Genomic DNA, 23951 nt, shown 5'->3' on the forward strand with positions numbered 1-23951 from the left:
CAGTTACACAGACACAAACATGACTCTCGCCTCCCCGTGTGTACTATCCGTCACGCGTGCTTTAGGAAGAACACAAGCCAGGCCTTTCTAAAAGCAATGATTTGGGTCCCTGGCCCATCTTCTCTCCCTCCCCTCAGTGCCCAGAGTCCGGCCAGGGCAGATTGAAAATGTTTATTATTTGTCTTCTCAAATATAAAATCACTCTCTCCCCTGGCATCTCATTAACCCCAGGTTGAAAATCAAGGATAAGAATCACATTGCTAAAAAGAACAGGCCTATCCCTGCCTCCTGCCCTATCCTGCACTCTTGCCCCGGCTGAGGGAACAAAGGGCAGAGGTCATGACCTCCAGACTCTCAAGCAGCTGACCGAGGCCTTCCCGGTGCTGGGCCTCGGCCTCGTGTGAGGTGAGGGGACCCAGGGGGCGCTGAGCCCTGACTGGCTGGGCAGGGGCAGGATCCTGAGGTCCATCAGTGTTTGTCAGTGGATCGCATGTTCAGGGATGCTAGACGTCCCAGCGGGCCACGGCGAGTGTTGGTGGCCAGCCGCTGCTGTGCCAGAAATGACTGGGCATGGGCAGGTGCCCGCTCCTCCCCAGCTCGCTGCTGCAGAGCCATGCCCTGGAGGGAGGAAGGGGGCACGGTTGGGGTCGAGAGAGCCCACGGCACACCCTAGTACTCCGGCCGTGGGGACGAGCACTCACCATATTGTACCAGGCACTGATGAGCAGCTTTTCTTCCTGCTCCCGCTGGCTTCGACTCTTCTCAAAGTCCATCTGCCAAAGAGGCAAGAGTCAAGGGCCCAGATATGCTGGGGTGGGGGTGGGGGTGGGGGGCGGGCGGGGTGGGCAGCGACAGCGAGAAGGGATGAGGACACCCACCTCCAGGTGTCGGATGCGGACGTCCCGCTCCCGGAGCTGCGTCCTCAGGGTGTGAAGTTCTGGGGGTGCCCCTCCGGGTGGCCGCTGTTTGGGTTCCAGGGTCTGTATGACCTAGGGGTCGGGGAAGACACAGCCAGGGTGACCTTGGCCTTTCAGGCCCCTGGATGTGTTGGGCCGGGTTCAGGGTGACGGCTCACGGCGGTGGTGCAGGAGTCTGTGATACGATGGGGTGTGACCAGGGCGGAAGCGGAGGGCACAGGGGTGCACGCTGGCGGGAGGCACGACAGCCTCGGCGGGAGGCCCACGGAGCACCCGGTGTCCTCACCGTGCGCGCCTTGTCCACGTAGCGGCGGTACCGCTCCTCCATGGCCCGCAGGTCCGCGTCCTTCTTCTGCAGGCTGTGCTGCAGCTCCTCGATACGCCGGGCTGCTGGGGGGGGGCGGGGCAAGGTGACCCCTCAGCTCCCGGCCAAGCTTGGCACCACCCCCCCCACGCAGCCGCTGAGGCCCACTCACTGCTGCTGTCAGCGGGGGGCTCCAGCTCCTCAATATACTCTCGCTTCCGCTGCAGCTCCAGATCTGCCTCATGCAGCTTCTGCCTGCGGACGGAGGAAGGGGAGCCGCAGGCTGACCTCCGGGCCCCCTTCCCTCCTCCCACCGGTGGCCACAGCCTACCCAGCCGGCCGACACGCGCCTGCCCGGCTGCAGAGATCTCTCTGTGTGCCCCACGCCCCGAGCACAGAAGCCGCGTGCCCTGGTCCCACCATCTGCTCAGCCGCTGGAGTCACCACCTTCCCCGCCCCCTAGTCCGGTGGCCCCTGGGCCAGCCCCCCGCCGTGTGTCCACTTCTCTCCGTGCCCCGGCCCGCCTACTGGCACGGGCACCATCACCCCTTGCCGGCCTCTTCTGCACTCAATCTCAATTCCTTTCTCCACCCAGCAGCCAGGGATCTTTCTAGCAGGCAAATGTCTTCCGACCAAAAGAAATGCCGGGTAAAAAACTACAGTTCTGCTGCCTGCTGCAAAAGCCAAAGGATCTGATAACGCCCCCTGCCAGTGAGATGATGATGATGATGATGATGATGATGATGATGATCGTGCACTGGATATGGAACATAGTAGAAAGACCTAATAGAGAAACCTGGGCTACGTCTCAGGTTACCAAGGCACGTGCCCTCTGAGCCACCATTTCCACTTTCGTGACAAATTCGCACACAAGCGAAATGAGGCGTGTGCAAGGTTTTACTCTGCTGCACTGTTGGCAATCGCAGATACCTAGGATGACTTAAACACGTGAGGCCCTTCGCAAAGAAAGGCTACAGGCCAGCCCTTCTGGATTGAAATTTTACAGGTGAATCAAGCCCTAATGTTTCCATATATCCATCCTCTGTAAGGAAATAACTTTTTCCGTGCTCCCGGCGGGCGCAGGCTACACTCCATCCTTGGTGGAACTGAGATGGGTCACACAAGTCATTTTCTGGGAGGCCCGATTTCCCCATGGACCCCCAGTTGACAAAGGCAACAAAAACCGATTCATATGGCGACGTTCCCCAGCCGTCTTCTTAAGGAGGAGAAGCCAAGTGCAGACTAGCAGATAGCCCGTTACCTTTCACGTAACTAAGGAATCAGAATAAAAATGTATATTCATATTCATTTGCATGTGCTTAAAAAACTTTGTAAGGATTGTTGTAATAAGCTAATATGAATGGGGGTGGGGTGGAAACTGAGTCAATGGGGGGACTAAGAGGTATACCCCTTCTCTCTATATTGCTCAGTATATAGATCTCTATATATCTATTTTTAATAAAATGTATTTGTTTTGAGAGACAGAGAGAGAGCGAGCAAGCAGGATAGGGGCAGAGAGAGAGGGAGAGAGAATCCCAAGCAGGCTCTGCACTGTCAGTGCAAAGCCCGATGTAGGGCTCGAACTCATGAACTATGAGGTCGTGGCCTGAGCCGAAGTCAGATGCTTAACCAATTGAGCCACCCAGGCACCCTATATTTTGGTTTTTAAGGTATGAATGTAATAGCTACTTAAGGTAGTTTTTTTTTTTTTATTTTTCGAAGTTTATTTATTTATTTTGAGAGACAGAGATGCAGAGAGAAAATCCCAAGCATGCTCTGTGTTGTCAGTGGAGAGCCCAATGTGGGGCTTAATCTCAACATTGTGAGATCATGACCTGAGCCAAAACCGAGTCGGGTGCTTAACCAACTGGGCCACCCAGGCACCCCAAAATATTTTTTTATTAATTTTTTTTTAATGTTTATTTAATTTTGACACAGAGCATGAGCAGGGGAGGAGCAGAGAGAGAGGGAGACACAGAGACACAGAACCTGAAGCAGGCTCCTGTCTCTGAGCTGTCAGCATAGAGCCAGACATGGGGCTCAAACTCATGAACTGTGAGATGATCACCTGGGTGACTCAGTCGGTTGAGCGCCCAACTTCGCTCAGGTCATGATCTCACAGTTCGTGAGTTCGAGCCCTACATCGGGCTCTGTGCTGACAGCTCGGAGCCTGGAGCCTGCTTCGGATTCTGTGTCTCCCTCTCTCTCTGCCCCTCCCCTGTTCATTCTCTGTCTCTCTCTCTCTCAAAATAAACAAACATTAAAATAAAATGAAGTGAAAAAGTAAAAGGCAACTGTCATTTGGTCATGCTACCTTACTGAAACTCCCTCCATGGCTCCCCATTGTTCCCCCGAAACAGTTCTTACTCCTTCCCTTGGCTCATGAGACCCTACTTGATCTGAACCTTCTATGTTTTGGCTTATTGCTTCTCCTCATATGACACCCAGTGTCCCCCACACCTGTGCCCCAGACTTTCCTCCCACCCGAGTGCCCTCCCTCTGGGACTCACAGATGCTCCTCCAGCTTCCTCTTCAGTAGGGTGGACTGGGGGAGAGAACAGGCACTGGGTGAATGGGGGGCCCAGGCGTCCCAACTCCATCTTGGGGTGAGGGTAGAGGGTGCCACCCTGGGCCCACGGTACTTACGATGGACTGCAGGGGGCATCGAGCAGCAGGGAGGAGAGAGAGGAGGGTTACTGGGGGGCACGAGGGAGGGCCAGGCAGGGAGGAGGTGGGCACTCACATCCTCCGTCTTGCCCCCCTGCTCTTGCAAGGCCTTCTGTAAGTCCTCCACCTGGGCCCGCAGCTCCAACAGCTGCTGCTGGTTCAGCCTGCAGGAGTGCGGGGCCGCTCAGTGCCTGCGCCCGCCCTCCGCCCCGCACCCCACGCCCCCTCCACGCGGACCCCCCCCCCCCCCCCGGGGTCCTCACCGCAGCTGCGTCTCCAGCCCGTGGCGCGCGCGGTTGGCCTCCTCCAGGTGGCGCTGCAGCTCCTCCTGCCGCTCCCGGTAGGCCGCCTCCTGCTGGCACAGCTGCTTGTTCTCCAGCTGAAGCCGCAGGAGCGTCTCCCTGCCGACCGGGGAGTGAGCAGGGCTGGAGACAGGTCAGCCCGCAGGCCTGCCGGGGCTCTGGCGGGGAGACTGGGCGGACAGGGCTAGCAGAGGGACAGAGCCCCGGGGAAGAGCCCCGTTAGATCCTAGGGAAGGGTCAGAGTACTGGGGACCCGGCCTAGGCGTGGGTGGGCAGAGCGCCGGGGAACCAAAATGGGCGGGGCTTTGAGCTGGGCCTGGGGGTGGAGCCAGGCGAGGGCGGGGCTACAGGAGCAGGTTAGAACCTTCCTGAAAGCAAGACTGCGGGAAAGCAAGACGCAGAAAGGGGAAGAACTGGGGTGGGGGAGTTCATCGGGGCAGGACAGAGGGCACTGCACCTAACAGGGTCTACAGTGAGGGCAGGGCTATGCCCTGGGGGCAGAGTCCGACGGTGAGCAGGGCTGAGGGTAGGATTTTTTGTTCGGTGGGTGGAGCCAGATGGGTTGGACCTAATTTGTGCGGTGAGGATGGTTCCCGGAGAGGCAAGCTGGGGCTAGAGGGCTTGCCTCCAGGCAATAGGGCTAGAGCTCCCGCCAAATAAGGGCAGAATTAGGAGTGAGTGGGCCTAGGAGCCAGGGGAGGACTTGGGAACCCAACACAGCAGGCCAGGCTAGTAGTAGGTGCCTGCACTGGGGGCGGAGCTGAGGGTGAGCTCTGGGTGCAGCTAGACCTCGGAGCGACCCCAGGATACCTCAGCTCCGCAGGTAGGATCTCTGCTGCCAAGTTTTCCACAGCTGGTGAGGTGGGATCCAGCGAAGGGTCTGGAGAGTGTGAGAAATGTCTTCAGGTTCCTGCACAGCTCCTGCCCCCATCCCTAGGGTTCACTTTCCAAGAGTCATCTTTGGGGACTCAAGTTCGACCAAAAGACTGGGTTAACATAAGCCTCACCCCCCAACCTGACAGCGGGCGGTGATGCCTGCCCCGAGTTTGCCCTGATCCCCAGGGACGGCCCCTGCCATTTCTTTCCGTTCTAGCCTGTCTCCGAGGTGGCCTAGATCTGCCCCCGGCCTGGACAAGGCCTGGGACGCCTTTTCTGTCTGCCCTAACGGCACCTAAGGCTACCCGTGCCCCAGGCCCTTGGGATGACAGGCCTCCAACTCACCGGCCTGGGTCAGCCCCCGAGGCTGCAGCTGGGCGCAGCGCAGTTCCTCATTGGCCTCCCGCAGGGAGTCCCGCTCTGCCAGCAGCCGCTGGAGGACGGGGTGCAAGACGCCACTTGAGGCAGGGTTGGCTTCCTGGGGACTGGGCTATGCTAAGATGGACAGGGTGGGGCTTGGACGCGGGACTTCAGCCTCACCTCCTTCTCCTTTGTCACCAACTCATACTTTTCCTCCAGGTTTCGACACTCGAATAGCCACTTCTCGGCCTTCATGGCCTCCTCCTGTCGCTGGCCCTGAAGTTCCTGAACCTGAACACCGAGGACGGGTGAGAAAGCGGGGTTTGGAGGAGGCGCAGGGACTGAATACAAGGTGAAGGCATCGGGCCCCGCGGGACCAGACCCAGCGAACTTGGAGGGGCGGGGCTTACAAGCCTAGGGAGGAGCTGGCCTGACTGAAGGGCGTTACCTACATATAAACGAGGGGGGGAGGCTAGGGGCTCAGCAGCACGCTGAGGGCCCACCAAAGCGAAAGGGGCGAGGGGTCCAGCGGCCTAGAGCACCACGCCCTCCGGGCTCTGCCCTGATCCCTGCCGCACCTGTCGTCGCTGTGCCTCGAGCTGGGCACGCAGTGAGCCGGCCCGGCGTAGCTCGTCCTCCAGCTGCCGCGTGCGCTCGGCGTGGCCCGCGTTACGCTCCTCCAGCTGCCGCACCTGCCGCCTCAGCTCCCGCAGCTCACCCAGGCGGCGCCGGCAGCTGCTCAGCGTGGCCTCCAGCTGCCCGGCACGCTCAGAGGACTGCCTGGGGGAGGAGGCAAGTCGGGAGAGGAGGCCTGGGTCTGCGGTCAGGGTTCAGCTTGGCTCTGAGGACCCCCCGGGTAGGGGAAGGTGTCATGTCACCTGGGGATGTAGGGGTTCAAGGTGGTGGATCATGAGGGTCAGGAGCCAGCCAGGGCCTGGTGTTTTTTTGGGGGGTGGGAGGGGTCTTTAGGGGGCGCAGAGGGAGCCCTAAGTATCAATTGTTGGCCCAGGGTCATAATCAGGGTTCCTCAGGGGCGGGAGTGAATAGAATGACTGAGGCGTTACAGGGGGAATGATGGGGCCCAGAGGCTCTGAGGAACCCTCAAGGACACTTTGAGGTTACGAGGTGGCTATGGGATCAAATGAAGGCACGGTGAGGTCCTTCAGGGCAGAGCGCTATGCGGTCAAGATGCAGCAGGGATTCTCTAGACACTCTAACATTACAGGGGTGCTGGGGGTCACAGGAGAGCCTTTAGAGGTTACAGAAGACACAGGGAAGTCGAGGGAGTGGGTGATGGGGGGACCCACCAAGTGCTTTGGGATTGCAGGCGTGCTGTGGAGTCACGGGAAGGAAACGTCCTATCATGAGGGGGCACGGATGGGTGAAGAAGGGGGTGGCAAAGTTATCGCATTTGGGGTCCTGGAGGGAGCAACGGGATCCTGGGGCGTGATGGCCCCTGGCCAGCACTGGAGCAGGGGCGGGGGGCTGGTAGCTGGGGTCGCGGGGATGCTACAATGTCTGGGGAATATAACGTGGGCTCAAAAGGGCACACTATGAGGTCCTGGGGGGCACCATAGAAGCAGGGATCCTGGTGGCACCCAGAGGACATGGTGGAGTCCAGGATGGTGCGGTGGGGTTCAAGAGCTGGGCCTGGGGGTGGAGCCAGGCAAGGGCGGGGCTACAGGGCAGGTGAGAACCTTCCTAAAAGCAAGACTTCGGGAAAGCAAGACGCAGAAAGGGCAAGAACTGGGGTGGGGGAGTTCATCCTTTATGAATGTTCTAACCTGCTCCTGCGGCCTTGCCCTTGCCTGGTTCCCCCCCCCACCCCACCCCCCACCCCCCCAGGCCCAGCTCAAAACTCCGCCCACTGCACCATCACTGTGGAGTCTAGGGGACACTGGGAGGGTTCACCGGGCATTTGGGGGGTTCTGAGGTACTATGGCATCAGAGGGACGCTGCGGCAACGACAGTAGGCAGGGGGGGACCCGGGGACCCACCACTCACCGCAGCTCGTCCATCTCATCCTTCAGGGCCTGCGCCTCCTGGGCCAGACTGGTCAGTGCCTGGTTCCGCTGCTGCAGCTCAGAGACCTCCCGCTCCAGCTCGGCACAGTGCAGACGCTCATCTTCCCTGCCGTTCTCCAGCCTGGAGGGGTAGGGACGGAGGGGGCGCTCGAGGGGGCTGGGCCCACGCCAATCCCCTGGCCTGGGGCCCAAACCCCGGCTCGCCGCACCTGAAGTTCTCCTCCTGCAGCTGCTCCAACTGGGACTGCAGCAGCAACAGCTTCTTAGCAGTGAGGCCAGTGGCACCCTCACCCTCTGGCCGGCCCACCCGTTCCCGAAGCACCGCGTTCTCCTGTGCCAGGCTCTGCTTCTCCTCGGACAGGAGCACCAGCTGCCAGCAGGAGGCGCAGATGAGCTGGAGTTTGGAAGGGAAGGAGGCAAGCAACCCGCGCTCCCCTCTCCGCCAGCCTCAACCTCACCTGCCGCTCCAGGTCCAGACAGTGCTGCCGCAGCTCATCCCCCTCATCGGCCTCCTCACTCAGGAAGTAGTACCTTCGGGACTGGGGGAGGGACGGGGGGAGGGGGGGGAGCGGGGAGGGGCAAGGAAGTCAGGAGTCCACGGAGGAGACTGGGGGAAGGGAGGCTGGCGTCTCTAGTGGCAGAAAGGAGCCAAGAAACTCTCAAGATCCAAGGGAGGGCTCGGACCCCAGGGGACTCAAGGAAAGGTGATGCGGGGACACTGGTGACCTGGCGAGGGAACAGGCTAGGACCCTGAGGGATCGAGGCGGTTTACACACGTAAGGACAAGTTCCTCCTCCTTAGGCAGCCCTGAGAATCAATGATGGATTTGGGCCTTTAACAAGGTCCCCCGCCTCTTACCTGGTTATCAAAATTCCCATATGTTTCTGGTGACAGGGAGTCGGGGGTGTCTTTGGTCATCAGCTGGAGCAAGGTGGGAGGATAGTGAGATGAGCTGGGCCCTCTGAGTGTGGCCTTTAAAGCTTCTACAATCCAGCCTACGGACCTCTCAATCCTCCTGCGCCCAAAGTCAGTTCTCCCCAATAACCCCAATCTAGAGGCTGCCCTCCCGCAGTGTATCCAGCAGGGAGGCTGGGTCCTTTGAGGGTGCTAAATGGTGACTTCGAGCTGGCAGACACCTGAGACAGGGGCATCTGGCCAACTGAGTTCCAGGAAGAGCCCAGAACTTACCAGGGCAGAGCCCATGCCCAGTTGCCTCTGCCCTCATGTCTCCTCCCCTGAAGTTCCTTGCCACATTGGGCACCCCCCCCCCCCTTACCTCCTGGATGGCTTCCATCACCACATGCTGAACTGATTCCTCCAGCGTCATGATTCTCTGGATGTGCTCTGGGGATCAAGGTGGGGAAGACTGAAACGTGGGGGTAGGGGATGAGGAGGATTTTCTCAGGTTTTCCCCTGGGGATCCTCTAACCACCACCCCCCCCCCCCATACCCTGCTTTTTCTCGCAGCTGATGGCACAGCCAAGCACCAGCTGAAGCAGCTTGCCAAGTTCTTCTGGGTCAGAGAACTCGCCAATGAGGCTCACGTCTGGAAGGTGCTGCTCCAAAACAGGATGCCCCAGGACCTGAGGACAGGGGGGGTAGGGGTGCGAATAGGGGGCATGGGGGCTCACCGACACCCATCTCCTCCCAACCCAACCCCAGCTCCTAAATTCTGTTTATGGTTACTCACATCCTGGGAGTACTCCAATAGGCTCTGTAAGATTGTCTTCAGGTTGCTAACCTAGGGAGGTGCAAGGAGTTGTGTCCAGGGTCCCAGAGCCCCCCAGAAGGAGCCGAGCAGCCCCCACTCTGAATCTGTCGGCCCCAGCCTTTTTTTCTCTGCCTCACTTCCCAATTCCTGGTCATTTCATCCCTGTTTGGTACCATCCTCTGTCCTCCCTCCTAGGGGCGACCTGTCTAGTTGCCTGCCTTTCTTGTTCCCATGTCCCCAGAACCCAATCACGTCTCACCACCTGCCCTGCCACCTTCTGGCCCTAGCCATTTTCATCTCTCACTTGGATTATTGCACCAACCGGGTCTCCATTTCCACTCTCGCTGCCTACTCTGCATTCCTCTCCAAGCAGCCAGGGGGAGCTTTGTTAAATCCCAAGGTTGTCTTTCCTCTCTGCTAAAATCCTTCCTTGACTTTGCGTAGCACTTAAAATAGAATCCATCTCCCTGCCCCAGCCTGCCCCGCTCCTGATGACCTCATCCACCATTGCTGCCCCCTTGTTTTCTATTCTGACCTCCCTGCCTTTCCTCGACACACCAGGCTTCTTCCCAACCTTGCACTGGCTGTTCCCGGTGCCTGGAACCCTGTTCCTCCAAATTTCACATGGAGATCAGCCCATCGGGGACAACCACCCACCCAGTTGCCCTCTCTCACGGCCCAGCTTTTATGGTCTTCATAGAACTTATTGCCACTGGAGGTTTATGTTCGTGTGTGCAGGTTTTTGTCTGTGTCATTCCTTGCGGCACACCCAGGCCTGCTCCATAGGAGCATGAAAGAAGAGAGTTGGCTGGTCACCAGGCATCTGTCTCTCTTCCTGGCCAAGTTGTCTGTGCATCACCCAGGACGTGTGTCTGGCTGACCCATCACCCAGGACATGTCTAGCTTAGCCTTCCCTGATGATCTCTTCACCAGTCTGTCCCCCAGTCATGAGTCCACCTGTCACCTTCAGCCTCCAGTTGGGACCCGGGTCCTCTGAGATGCCCTGGAGCCACGTCTCGTTGAACCAGGAAGGATCTCTGGGGGCGAGAAGGTGGGATGAGCTGCTGGGGGACCCTTTCGGGACCCTCCCCCTCAGCCCCACTCACATCTGGTTCAGCACATAGGCTATGGCGAGGCCACTGCTCAGGTCCTGGGGGCTGGTACAGGGGGACGGGACATGGAACGTCTGCAACTGGGGAGGAAGAGGAAAGGGCAATGGGCAGTTAGGGCCTGGGAAAAATCGAACCACTCCTCTTTCGCTGACTTTCCCGGTCAGCGGGAACCTCACACGGTTGGCGGGGACTGCTCTACGGCTTTCGCAAACCAGCTCCGCGGAGGAGTGGCCACAGCTCACCTGGGACTGGAGGGGGCGTGGCCTCACTTCACTTCTGGTCAACAAACCCCGCGCCACCGGGCCAGGGCAGAACCACCTGGTCCCCACAGGCCCCACGTGACCAGGCCAGCTCACCTGTGCCCTCACCCACGTGACCCAGCCGTGAAGGGGCGGGGCCTCACCTGTTCTTTCCACGCAGACCTGCCACGTGACAGGGGCGGGTGCTCAGGCCAGAGTCCAACCGCCCTGCAGGCCGAAGGCCCTTTCCTCCTCCCAGCCCCAGAACAGAAGGGTAGAACGAACCAAGGCCAGGGCTCCCAGGCGAGAAGAGCGGGCGCATACCTGGCCCTGGCCCCGCCCCCGACCTACCCAGGTGAGCAGAGACCCGCATAGCTCGGCCTTGTCCACGCTCATGGCTCCCGATCGGATTCGACCTCGGCCGCGGAGCCCCGCCACCGCAGCCGCCTTCTGATCCGCCACCAGCGAGCACCCGCAGCCCCGACCTCCCGCTCGGCCTAGAGCGCCGCCCCGCCCCGCCCCCTAGGCGCAGGCCCCGCCCTGGACACGTGGTCTCCACCCCGCGCCCGATCATACCTCCAGTTCCGCCATCTTGGATCCGGGCAGCACTTGGGCGCCCGCCCTGCCGCTAGGGGTCAGTCTGGGCCAAGCTTGCATATGCCTAGCGCAGACCCGCTACCCCTCCTCCTTGGCTCTTTTTGGCGGGGGGAGGGTAGCGGAGACCTCAGGATAATTCCTCAGCTTGTGAGGCGGAGCTATCCCACCCTGTTATCACGGGCTTTTTCACGTCCTCTCTCTTCAGCTGGAAGAAATTCTGGCCCCTAACCACCTTATGATCGGAGCCTTTATTTGCGCGGGGAAGGGGCAGGCCGTAACACATTCTATGAACTTCGAGGAGAGCTCCTAAAGGGGTCTTCCCAAGTCACCACTTGGGAGTCTCGCCTCAGGGGTAAACGGGACACGAGCGTCATCCTAGGTCGAGGGCAGGATGAATCAGCTGGACTCAGGTCTTGGGTGAGGTACAGACACACTTGCCCAGTCTGGATCCACTTCCACAGAGCTTCTCCTGCACCACCCTCCCCAGCCCCGAACCCCTTAGGTCCTCCGGCTTCCGATCGCAGGACCTGACCTCCCTGGTGCCCCAGGCCCACCAGGGGGCGCGCAGACTGCAGGAACGCAGCCTACGGGGAAGCAACGTGCCTTTTCTGAGACCCCGCCTTGGCAGTGGCGGGGGCTCAAAGGAAAGCGATAACAATAGTATTTAATAAAATCGCAGTCCCCATTTATTGAGTGTCTACAGTGTGCAGCCGCTGCGCTAAGCGATTTAAATACATAGGCGGCTGAAATCTCCCCATGACTCTAGGTGGCAAGAGCTGTTTCAATTCCTGGTCGCAGGAGAGTTAACAGAGGTTCTAAGTGGCTTTGGGAGGGTGGGGGGTGGGGGTAGTCCTGGCCCGCAGCCTTTGGCGCCAGAGTACCCCCGGCAGCTCCTCTCCCACGAGGCGGGCAAGGTAATGACCAGTAATTAGAGGTTATTAGCTGTACCTGGAGGGAGGGGCGGGCTCCGCTTTGGGGGTGGGTCTAGGTCTGAGGGGAGGGGCGCTGCTCTCTCCAGCCCAGAGTTTGGCACCCGCGACCCTGTCCTCGAGCGGGTTGATCAGGATGACAGGAGCCGCCACGCCGCGTCACAGCAGCCCAGTCACTGTACCATCAGATACCCAGTTACAGCCCACTCAGAAGCGCGGCCGCACGCACGCGAGGGCCTCCCGGGCCCGTCTACACCCCCATATCTCCTTCCCGCGTTGTTTTCGGCCTCCAACCCCTGGGAGCGGGGTGAGAGGGAGGAGGGAAGGGGACAAGGGCCGGCAGTGCCGGCTTCCGGACTGGGCTGCCTTCCGGCGGGCGTGGGAACAACTGCCGCTGGCTCCCCCTTCCCGCACCCACCGGAGGAAAGGGTGCTGCCAGTAGGGGGAAATGGGGCCACGCTGCTCCCAGGTAAAAGTGGACGATGGCCGGGAACTACGTCTATTACAAGGATGGGGTGCTAGGAATATTTGTGGGAGGGCCTGGTTGCCCAACGTTGGGAGACATGCTGTGACCGCCAAATATTTGGTGTGGGGTACCCAGTATTTGCAAAAGCCGCAGGGATCTTGATGTGTAAGAAAAATGTGGGAAACCAGCATGGACTGGAATTGTTCTAATGTGATTATGGGCTTTCTAGATGTTCAATGACCCGAGTCCCCAGATTTTAGGAAAGGTCTGGGTGCCTCAATTTGGGAGAGGATCCATTAACTCTCCATTTGGGGCGGAAGGGATTCTTGTGTGTGTGGGGAAAGGAAGCTCCCATGTTGGCAGGGAAGAGCAGCAATCTCTATTACGGGATGTAAGGAATCCCACTGTTGGGGGGATCCGGGTACCTTCAATTCAATGAAAGGGGTCACAAGCCCTCGTTTCCGGACAGGAAACGTATTTTGGCTGAAAGATGCGAACCTCCATTTTTGGTGGAGGGAGCCCCCAAATTTGGGGGATGGTCCAGAGGCCTCCATTAGTAGGGATGGAGAGTGTGGGTGGGGGCCGGCAGCCCCCAGCTGGTTTGGAGACCCCACCCCCTCCTGCCTGTTTCCAGGAACAGCTGGGCCCAGCCTGGGTTGTACTGCTGGGAAGCCGGTGACTCAGCCCCTCCCTGCGGCCACAGCTGGACCCCGGCCCGTCCCCTCCAGCTTTCACATCTGGGCAGAGACCCACAGTCATGAGGGCTAGGACGGGGACCCTGGGTGCACACAATTGGGAGAATGATGCCCTTTCCCCAGGGCTGACCACAGCTGCTGGGTGGACACCATGCTCCATAGGAGGAGGGACCCTGGCAGGCCTTTCTGCACCAAAGACTGACATTTGGCCGGGAACTCCCATCCTGTCCTCCTCTGTGTGTGTGTGTGTGTGTGTGTGTGTGTGTGTGTGTGTGTGTGTGTGTGTGTGTCTGAGTCCATGTGAAGTGTGCTCATATTTATGTAGGTGTGAGATGGTGGGTCTGTGATTGTGGGTCTGCATCCACTTGTGTCTTGGGGCTCTAGGAATTGATGCAACAGACTATCTAGGATTTGATGGGAGTGGGGAAGCTGATGGGCACTGGGGCACAATGCTTCTCTATATGCGACCTTGCTTTGTGTCTATATTCCTGTGTCATTTTTTTTTTGTATGAGAAGTGAATGTGTGACAATCAGTACTTCAGTGTGGCTTTAGATTGTGTTTCTGTGTGACCATGTCCTTTCTCTCCATCACGTGGCTTTCTGTGACAGCATGACCCTGGCATGTAGATCCTTGATTTTTCCACACCCCCCTGACAATCTGAGTGTCCCTGTGTGTGGCCTTGTGGGTTTGTCTGACTCTGACTTGTGTGCCCTGTTTGTGATGACCGTGAGACAGCATGGCTGTTGTTTCTGTCCCCACCGTGTGTCTCTGTGCCTCTACAATCTCTGTGTGATAAGGCATAGCCATGTTGCAACTGGAGTCCTGATGTCCAAGACTTTGTATCTGTGGCTTACTTTGTCTTGATGGTGATGGTATGACCTTATCAGAGTATATCTATATATGCCACCTCTGTATGGAGATGGCCTTGTCTGTCTCCGTAAACAAAGAATGACAGGTGACCCTGTCCGCGTCTGCTGCGGGGTTTGGCTATACTACTGAACGCTTGTGCCATTGTAGGGCAGCTGTATCCTGTGTCCGTGTGACACTGTGGGTCATCAGAGAGTTTGTGACCTTGTGTGTGTGTGGGGGGGTTGTCAAAGTCACACGGGACACCACCTCCAGCGGAGGCGGAGATGTGCGCAGTGGGCATCTGACGCCCCACCTCCCACTGCTCTATGCCTGGAAGGGCCCCTCCCGGCACTGCGGGGGCGCGTGCGTCGTGCGTGACGTGAGACACGACGGGGATCGCTGCATGCGTGGAGCCCGACGCGGTCGTGCGTGCGAGCGCGGGGCGGGGGATGGGCTAGCTGCGTGCGCGTGTGCGTGGGCGGCCACGGGGGCTGGCCACGCGGGGCATAGCCCCGCCCCCCCCCGGGGCTTTGGGCGCGGGTGAAACCCGGGAGGGGGCCGCCGTTAACCCCTTCCTGGCGGACCTGAAACTAGTGGCCCCTCGACAGAGCGCGCGGGGGCTTCCCCGGCGCACCGGGGCCGTCCCTGCCGACCGAGGAACTCCCCCCATTGGAGCTGGGAGGACCACCCCCCAGTTACCATGGGAACCGGAGCTTCCCGCGCGGCCTGGCGCTTGCTTCCTCCCCCCGCCCCCCAGCCTCCCCCCCAACCTCCTGCTCTTTCTGCAGCTCCGTAGTCCTTCGGCAATGCGCTTCCCGCCCCTGGTCTCTGGGGAAGGGGGCTGGGGTCAGCGAGGCTGGAGCATGCGTGACTCAGGCCAGCGCGGGGTCCCTTGGCCGCAACCGACCTTGCTCCCCCATCCCCGCCCACGTGACTCACCCTTCGCGGCTTTCCCCGAGTGTGAGTCAGGCCTCTGGGGAGGGGGCTCCGGGCTCTGAGACCCCCTCCAGGCCGTGGGGGCTGAGAACCAAGTTCTAGGGGGCCCTGGGCTGGGCGGCGGGGGATGGGGGCAGATGGTGTCTTCTTAGCCAGACCTCGCCAAGGTCGCTAGAGGTGCCTCCCCCCGCCCCCCAAGCCTCCGGGAACCCAGCTCCCCCCCCTCCCCGCCCCCCCCTCCAGCCCACAGGAAGTTTTGGCAGAGCCCATCGTGGCGACGAAACGGTTAAAGCCGTTTTCTTATTCATTTCAAACAGGGGCCCCTTTTGACTCAGAGCTAGCCGGGCGCCCCCTTGAGCCAGGCCTCATGGGCCCTGGGTTTACACTCCACCCTACACGTACCATTTTTAGAGAAGGGAAGGAAGGCGGTTGATGAGCTGGCTGGGGGGGGGGGGGGGGGGGGGTCTTGAGTAGCATTCAGAACTGGGTTCAAATGCTGCCTCTCTGGTCATTACTGCCTCGGTCTCAGTTTCCCCATCTGAAAATGGGGGATAATTATACCTGGCCCATTGTGTTGTTGTGGGAATTAGGTGAATAATAGAGGGGACGCTTTGCATCCTGAGCTGGTCAAAGGAGTAGGAGGAGGCCTGGCAGGCAGAGGAGGGCCCAGGTTCCTCCTGTCTCTCAGGCCTGGGTGTCAAGGTGCCCAGCAGAAGCCAGTCCTTGCGGGGCGGGCTGTGCCCCACCCAGGCGCGCTGAGGCCATGGGGTTCATCCTGTCCGTCCACCCCCTGCCCCAGGCGGGCACCCAGGAAGTGAGAGGCGGGGCAGGAATGAGGCGGAACCTGTTGGGCCCGTTGCCTCCCCACCTCCCACCCTCATTCCGGGGCCCTGACAGGCCACCCCCCACCCCACGCTGCAACCCCACCCCCGCTGCCCTGGACGCCTGGGTCCTGACCCAAGGGTGGCCAGAGGGAGGGGATGTCGGCGGAGACAGCGTCTGGGGAACATCCTGTGGACTGCTGGCTGGACAGACTGGAGGGTCAGCCCCTCCCCGGGCAGGGCAGAAATCATCGGCTGGGGGCAGAGTAAACATGGCCCAGGGAGGCCAGACTTGGGGGAGGGGGTGGCACAGGGACTACACACACACACAGTCACCCCGAAAGAGACCAGTCCAGACACACAAACCCTTGTCACCTTGGCCACAGAGAGACTGCCACGCAGGGACACGCTGACAGGGTCAGACACACATCTGGGCAAGCCGACCCAGTGACAGCTATCACGCCCAGGGCAGTGACAGTGCGGACTCAGGAGCAAAACCGAAATGCTGCCCAACCCGCGAAGACACTGGCAGGTCAGAAGCCCACAGGCAGGGCCCGCGTGACGGGTAAATCAAGTGGGCACACAGGCAAGATGGGCACACTGACCACGACACGCACAGAAAGACACTGACTTTCCCAGCGAGAAGCACACACCCCAGTAGACAGAGTGCCACGCTCACGTTCACGCCAAGACCGACACGATAGGCCAGCGAGACAGGAGAGAGACCTAGAAGAACTGGATGTCGGACGCAGGCAGGCAACACGCATCTCGATAGACCCAGAAAGAAGACACAGTCGCTTTCAGCACAGGTACCTCTACTGCCGCACAGGAGATGTTTAGACAAACACACACACACACACACACACGCCACCGTCGGATCCTGACACAAGAAAAAGAGACACACGCGCACACACGCACACAACCAAAGACTGCCAGCTCAGAAAGGGACTCGGAGGCAAGAGACACAAACCTCAGCCTATGGAGAGGACACAGATACGCCATCACACAGAGCCCCAGCCACCCACCCGCACTGCCCACACCCTCCAAGGCTCCAAAGGACACTAAGACACAGCCTTGCAGATTCCCAGTACCTCAGCAGCAACACACACAAGTCCGACCCACCTACAGACTAGACAGAGGCAAGCAGACAAACGGACATATTTACAGACATGGTCTGGCCAGACAGTCACGCCCAACACAGAGAGGCACGAACAAGCCACAGCCGGACATTCGTAAACACACTGGCACAGGGACACCCTGACAGGACCTGTTGGCTAGTACACACACACACACACACACACACACACACACACACACCAGATGTGAACAGGTCGGCCCTGTGAACTCCAAAACATGGGTCGGCCACATGCAACCTGTGTCATGCATGCACACTCACCCACCTCCCCGTCCCCTAAATCGGACAGTCCCTACACACCCCTGCAGGGCTGGGCCAACACACAGACGACGCATGCACTGAGGAGGCAGGCCTCACACGCACTCTCACACGCCCTGACAGGCCAGCGACGTGCAGACCCACGGCCAAACAGAAACACACACGCTCCCGGACCGTGCTGAGGTGCTGTGGGGCTCTGTGCTTCCCAGCCGGTTTCTGCGCCGCGCCCCCCCCCCCCCATCCCGGTGCTTCCTCTCTCCAAACATCGCCCCCCCCCCCACTTCCCTCCCTCCCTGCTGTTTGTCACTTCCCCTAGGAGGCCCAGCTCATCAGGCCCAGTCCTTGGTGGGGTGTGGGCCTATATTTTCACCACATCCCCTGTAGAGGGGGGCACCCAGGATGTGTGCCGTGTTCAGGCCCCCCCAAGACCTTTCCAGCAGTCGGGGGGACAGAAGTAGCTTTGTGGGAAACTCCCCTGATGCCCAGCTGAGTCAGCCTGAGGAGCCAGACTCTCCTTCCTGCTTCCAAGAAAACCCAGAAGCTTCCTCTCCAGGAGAGGGGGTGAGGGACCCCCAAACCACAGAGGTGGGGGAGGGAGGTGGCCGGCAGGCCAGGGGTTCCTGGAGGAGGGCCTCCGTGATCCTCAGCCTCTTCCTGCCCAGCTGTCTGTCCACACCCAGGGGCAGGGACGCGGGAGGCTGGGTGCTATGACTTGTGGGTTCTCGCCCTGGCCTGCCCACTGGCTGACTCACGGGCAGCCCCCGGCCCAGTTTCCTGGTGAGGGCTCCGGCTGGTCAGTGGGGCTGGGGCAAGGGGGTCACCAGGCTATTTATAAGAAGGAGAAGTCCCTCAAGGCCAAAAGCCCCAGAGAGACCTGTGGGTGGGGGTGGGTGAACTTCCTCCTTATTCCGCTCCCCAGGCCCCAGGCCCCAGGGCGTTGGAGAAGTCTGGGCACAGACTCCTCCGCCAGATGCTGATCTGAAGCCCAGGGGCTGGGCAGGACCCAGCTGCCAGTTTGGGCACCCAGGCTGGGTGGGGGAGGGGGCTATCCTTACACCCTCCTCACAGCCGGCCTTGGCGCCAGTGGGGCGGCGTGAGGGGGTGGTGCCCAGGCCACAAGGGTGAGACTGGCAGGGGCCTGGAACCGGCTGTACCAGCTCGGCTGGGCCCCCGCCCTCCCTTGCTGGCCCAATCCCCACCCCCTGCTCAAACACCCATGCCGAGTACATGGAGGAACCCGACCCCACTCCATGCTAGCCTGTCCCCACCCCCCCCACCCCTCAGCCCTGTGCCCAACTCCCATTTCTCCCCAGATTAAAGGAGACCCTTCGTGAAATGGCCTGCAGAGCCGGACATACAGTTGGCACAGCATAAACACCTCTCTGGTTGTGAAAATCCGCGGGATAGTGGCTAATACTGTGGAGCTGGCCGGCTCAGGTTCTATTCTGACTCCAGCCCTTGTAGCTATGAGGTTATCAGGCAAGTTCCTTACCTCCCTGTCTCAGTTTTCTTGTCTGTTAAATGGGAACACAAACAGCATGCGCTTCGCTGGGTTGCTGGAAGCGGGCAATGGGCAATGAGTGCCTGGCCCATGTTAAGTGTCAGCTATTAAAATAATAATTATTATTCCGCAGTCTGTCTGCCTATCTTAAGTGTCTCTGAGTCTCACTGTTAGTCTGCATGACGCTAACCCTGTCCCCGGTTTGTCTCTCTGGGCATCTCTCCCTGCCCTGACCCCCCCGCCCCCATACATCCACTTGTCCTCGCTCCAATCTTTGTCCTCCGTCTCGACCCTCTGTGGGCCAGCCTCACCTCTCTCCAGGACTCCCCTGGCATGGGCAACCTCAGCACTGGCCAGCGCTGATTCACTCTGGCCTCCTGGCCTCTGGGACCTGCAGGCTGGCTTCCCAAGATGCTGCCCTCAGGCCAGACCTGCCCAGCCCCCCAACGCTGCCTGCTGCGCCCCCGCAGGGCCCGGCCAGATGTCAGCTGCAGTTATTAGCATGGGCGGGAGACACAGGCCTGGCAGCAAGCCCGCCAGACTCAGCGGCCAGCCGCTGGAATCTCCCTCGAGCCCGGGGTGGGGTTAGGGGAGCAGTTCAAGCAGGAGGAGGAGGGGAGGGGGCACCCTGGGGTCACAAGGACCCTCCAAAGATGGGGATACCCCTAGCTTCTCATGGGACCTTCCTTTCTAACTCCACTGCTGTGCTGGACTTCCCCCTGCCCCCACATAGCTCAGTTTCTTTTTTGCGTTTCATTTTCCTTCTCTCCCTCATAGTTGCTGTGCTCTCTGCCTGCCCTACAAAGGCAGGCTAGCCCCCGTCCCTCAGCCTGTCCCTACCCTAAAGAAACTTCTATCTTTCCAGAACCTAGAGGCCTCTCTCTCTCAGAGAGGGAGAGAGAGACCGAGTTTCTCACCTGTTGTTCCTATTGGCACACATTCTAACTGCTTGGAAGTCCCACCTTAAGTCTACCTAGGAGCCTCACCATCTAAACCTCCCATACAGTACCGGGGAAGGGGCACTGGGTTCCCGCAGATTCCCTCCCTTCGGATTTTCTGGTCTCCTCGGACTGGATGGAGATGAAGGAGACACCCTGGGGAGGGAAGGGACACCCCCAACTTCAGGTATTCCGAATGGTTGACGGACCCCCAGACTAACATAGGAGTAGGGCGCCTAGCCCACTGGAGGGAAGAGGCATTCCGGCCCCTAGGGATGTGGGGGGAGGGGCTTGGGCCTCTCGGCGGAAAGGAAGGGTACCCCACCCGAGGAAGGAGGCAGTCGTGCCAGCCCGCCCAGGCGCCGGGGGCGCCTCGAGACATTGGCCCGCCCCTCCGCGCCCTGTCGGGCCGGGGGCGAAGTCCGACCCAGGCCCGCGGGCAGGCGGGGACCTGCCGGGCTGGGCCGGGCCGGGCCCGGCAGGACGCAGCCCCAGAGCGGCTGGGTGGGGCCCGGCGAGGCGGCCGTGGGGGCCTCGGGGGCGGCGGCGGGGCTGGTCGGGACTAGCCGTCCGGGGGCCCGGGCGCGCCCTGGGACCTGGCAGATACCCGGGCTCCCGGGTCCTGGCTCGGGGCCCCGGGCCAGCGCTGGTCCCACCCCTTCCTGTGTCCTTATATGGGGCGTCGGGGAGAGACTCCTGGGCCGTCCCGCCCCCAGTCCTGCCCGCGGACTCCGGCCTGTTGCCATGGCGACCAGGCCCCGCGCCCCGGTGTGTCCCCCTCCATCGGGCTAATGGAATCGTCCCCGGACTGCCTGCCTCCGTGATCGTCTGCGGGCACCGCGGGCTGAACCATTGCTGGGAGAGGGGTACAGTGACTGGAGGCCAAGGCGGCTGGGCGAGTTCTGCGCACCCTGGCCTCGGCCGGGGTCGCACGTCCAGGTTCCTCTTCGGAGGCGCAGAACCCGACCGGACCCTGGGCGGGGCTCACGGTCCTGTAGGAATCGAGTGACGGAGGCAGGGCCGGGCTCCTTCCCCCGGGGGCTGTTGCCACACTTCCTGCCGCGGCGCTCTTTCCCCAGCCTGTTTCTAAGGAAGGAGTGGGGTTGGGCGACCGCGCCCCGGCCGTCGGGGTAGGTTCAGGCACTAGGAGCCGACGCAGGGTCGGTCGAGCCCAGGGTCACTGGGGGAGGGCTTTGAGACGGGAACAAAGTATACAGGCGCCTAGAAGTCACCCACAAGAAGGGGTGCCAATCCTGGAAGATCCAGTAATCCAAATCCTCAGAATCCTCAAAAACCCCTCCTCTCGTGTCTCAACGGGAGACCCTGTGTCATTGTCATCTCAGCTCTGAAGGTGTGTCCCTAACCTTTTAGCTCTTCTTCATAAAGGCTTCGCAGATGACCCCAATGACCCCCAGCCCCTGATAGTGTCCCCATCTTCTCACCCCCGTATTTTCCCTGACTCAGTGTACCCCGGAAACCTCACCTTCTACATATCTAGATGCCCCCACCCATCCCCAATTTCTTCCCCTTATGGAGGCCCTCAGTATCTCCCATGGACTTCAGGACCCCTACTAGTTTCTTACATAATGGAACCTCTAGCCCCTCCCATTACCCTTTTGATTCCCCACCCCCACCTTTCCTGGGTTCAGTCCTTCCAGTAGAACTTCAAATCCTTCAAACCCTCTGTACTCAAGACCCCCCCCCCCACACACACAATTCCTGAATCAGGCATTTCCTTACCTTTCCCTCATATACCCTGCTAACCCTCCCATCTCACCTTTGTGGGGTCTCCCAGGTGTGTTACCAGCCTTCCAACCCCCCTCGGATACTGCGAGTCCCTCGGGCCTTTTTTCATGTGTACCCTGGAGCCCTCCCCCCTTCTCTCCCCCCCCCTCCCCCGCCCATACACACACTTGCTCTGTATCAGTTTTTGGTATCCAGGGGAATCATCGCCTTCCCTGGAGTCCCTCCCTGTGTGCCTCGGACCAGCACCCCTTTCTTCACGCACTCCGGGGTCCCTGGAGCCCCTCCCCCCTGCAGCCGCGGCGAGCCACCCAGCCCGTGGCCGCTGTTTACAAGGACACGCGCTTCCTGACAGTGACGCGAGCCGCCTCCTCCCCTTCCCCACGCTGGAGGAGGGGGGCGCGGGGGCCCGGCTCGCGCGACGGCCAATCGGAGCGCACTTCCGTGGCTGACAATCGAGGTATAAAGGCGTGTGGCTCAGGCTGAGCTGCCGGGACCTTGAGCGCCGCCAGGCCAGCGTCGGAGTCAGCAGGGAGCGGGGGAGCAGGGGGAAGCGACACCAGGAAAGCGAGCGCGCCAGACAGGGGCAGAGGGGCTCGAGAAGCCGCGCAGAGCTTCCGCGCACAGCCGCCGGCTGGCTTCTCCCGGCCGGTGCCAGCTCCTGGGAACGCGCATCCAGATACCCAGTCCAGCCACCGTCGCGGACAGAGCGCCGTTCGCTGCAGCGAGGCCCGGGGCGGCCCCGCAGGGACCCCCCCAGACCGCCTGGGCCGCCCGGATGTGCACTAAAATGGAACAGCCCTTCTACCACGACGACTCATACGCAGCAGCGGGATACGGCCGGGCTCCGGGCGGCCTTTCTCTACACGACTACAAACTCCTGAAACCCAGCCTGGCGCTCAACCTGGCCGACCCTTACCGAAGTCTCAAAGCGCCCGGGGCGCGGGGCCCAGGACCAGAGGGCAGCGGTGGCAGCAGCTACTTTTCCGGCCAAGGTTCGGACACAGGCGCATCGCTCAAGCTTGCCTCATCAGAGCTGGAGCGCCTGATCGTCCCCAACAGCAACGGTGTGATCACGACGACGCCCACGCCCCCGGGACAGTACTTTTACCCCCGCGGGGGAGGCAGCGGCGGAGGTGCGGGGGGCGCCGGGGGCGGTGTCACCGAGGAGCAGGAGGGCTTCGCTGACGGCTTTGTCAAAGCCCTGGACGACCTGCACAAGATGAACCACGTGACGCCCCCCAACGTGTCCCTGGGCGCCAGCTCTGGGCCCCCGGCTGGGCCCGGGGGCGTCTACGCCGGCCCGGAGCCTCCTCCCGTCTACACCAACCTCAGCAGCTATTCCCCAGCCTCTGCGCCCTCTGGAGGCGCCGGGGCCGCCGTCGGGACTGGGAGCTCGTACCCGACGGCCACCATCAGCTACCTCCCACACGCACCGCCCTTCGCTGGCGGCCACCCGGCGCAACTGGGTCTGGGCCGCGGCGCTTCCACCTTCAAGGAGGAACCGCAGACCGTGCCTGAGGCGCGCAGCCGTGACGCCACGCCACCGGTGTCCCCCATCAATATGGAAGACCAGGAGCGCATCAAAGTGGAGCGCAAGCGGCTGCGGAACCGGCTGGCGGCCACCAAGTGCCGGAAGCGGAAGCTGGAGCGCATCGCGCGCCTGGAGGACAAGGTGAAGACACTCAAGGCCGAGAACGCGGGGCTGTCGAGCACTGCTGGGCTCCTTCGGGAACAAGTGGCCCAGCTTAAACAGAAGGTCATGACCCATGTCAGCAACGGCTGCCAGCTGCTGCTCGGGGTCAAGGGACACGCCTTCTGAGCGCCCCCCCCCCACCCCCCGTACGGACATCCCTCAGTCTGGACGACTGGGCGCACGCCTCCCACGGGGCGAGGGGGCAGGCGGTGGGCATCGGCCCCCGGGGCACCGCAAACCACACTGGACTCCTGCCCGCCCGCTCTGCGCCCAGTCCTTCCACCTCGACGTTTACAAGCCCCCTTCCACCTTTTTTTGTATGTTTTTTTTTTTTTTTCTGCTGGAAACAGACTCGATTCATATTGAATATAATATATTTGTGTATTTAACAGGGAGGGGAGGAGGGGGCGATCGCGGCGGAGCTGGCCCCGCCGCCCGGTACTCAAGCCCGCGGGGACACTGGGGAAGGGACCCCCGCCCCCTGTCCTCCCCCCTCTGCACTGTACTGTGGATAAGAAACACGCACTTGGTCTCTAAAGAGTTTATTTTAAGATGTGTTTGTGTGTGTGTGTGTTTGTTGTTCAGACTTTTTATTGAATCTATTTAAGTAAAAAAAAAAATGGTTCTTTATTAATTTCTGTTGTCTTTTTTTCCAAGCTGGGCGGGCGGAGGGAGAATACTGGGCTGCCCCCACCCCACTCCTGTTTGTGCCTCCTGTATCTGTGTCCTCGCCAGCTCTACCCGAGCATCTTGTATCCCTATTCCGGGCGTCCAACCCTTCTCTTGTCGCCTGATCTCTGGGGTTGGAAGGTCCAGGGCGGGGACGCTGTCCAGCCGCCCATCACCGGGGGGCAGGAGGCCTGGGGCGAGACGC

At 60.7% G+C, this 23951-nt stretch overlaps 2 protein-coding genes across 19 annotated transcripts; one reads left to right on the forward strand and one right to left on the reverse strand.

The window, feature by feature from the left end:
* Positions 1-156: 156 nt before the first annotated feature.
* On the reverse strand, positions 157-11021 carry HOOK2 (hook microtubule tethering protein 2). Of its 18 annotated transcripts, none has more exons than XM_023245850.2 (23): positions 10864-11021; positions 10268-10353; positions 10126-10198; positions 9141-9191; positions 8901-9033; positions 8727-8794; positions 8309-8371; positions 7909-7989; positions 7660-7820; positions 7431-7571; positions 6005-6206; positions 5607-5717; positions 5412-5499; positions 5001-5070; positions 4152-4313; positions 3965-4052; positions 3868-3873; positions 3732-3766; positions 1394-1476; positions 1204-1307; positions 879-989; positions 702-773; positions 157-618 (listed from the first exon to the last, which is right to left on the reverse strand). In XM_023245850.2, exons 1-23 carry the CDS (start codon positions 10906-10908, stop codon positions 469-471), a joined length of 2184 nt encoding a protein of 727 aa, XP_023101618.1. In that variant the 5' UTR covers positions 10909-11021; the 3' UTR covers positions 157-468. The 18 variants fall into 18 exon arrangements, 16 of the variants coding, with proteins under 16 accessions (XP_023101618.1, XP_023101617.1, XP_023101615.1 ...); XM_023245849.2 differs by adding an exon at positions 2483-2493 and having other exon boundaries at positions 1204-1304; positions 3868-4052; XM_023245847.2 differs by adding an exon at positions 2483-2493 and having other exon boundaries at positions 3868-4052.
* Positions 11022-21863: 10842 nt separating this feature from the next.
* Positions 21864-23711, forward strand: JUNB (JunB proto-oncogene, AP-1 transcription factor subunit). Its single transcript, XM_003981915.5, has one exon. The coding sequence runs from the start codon at positions 22160-22162 to the stop codon at positions 23201-23203; it is 1044 nt and encodes a 347-aa protein (XP_003981964.1). The 5' UTR covers positions 21864-22159; the 3' UTR covers positions 23204-23711.
* Positions 23712-23951: the final 240 nt, after the last annotated feature.

This window comes from Felis catus, chromosome A2 (assembly GCF_018350175.1).
Source record: "Felis catus isolate Fca126 chromosome A2, F.catus_Fca126_mat1.0, whole genome shotgun sequence".
Classification (NCBI taxonomy): domain Eukaryota; kingdom Metazoa; phylum Chordata; class Mammalia; order Carnivora; family Felidae; genus Felis; species Felis catus.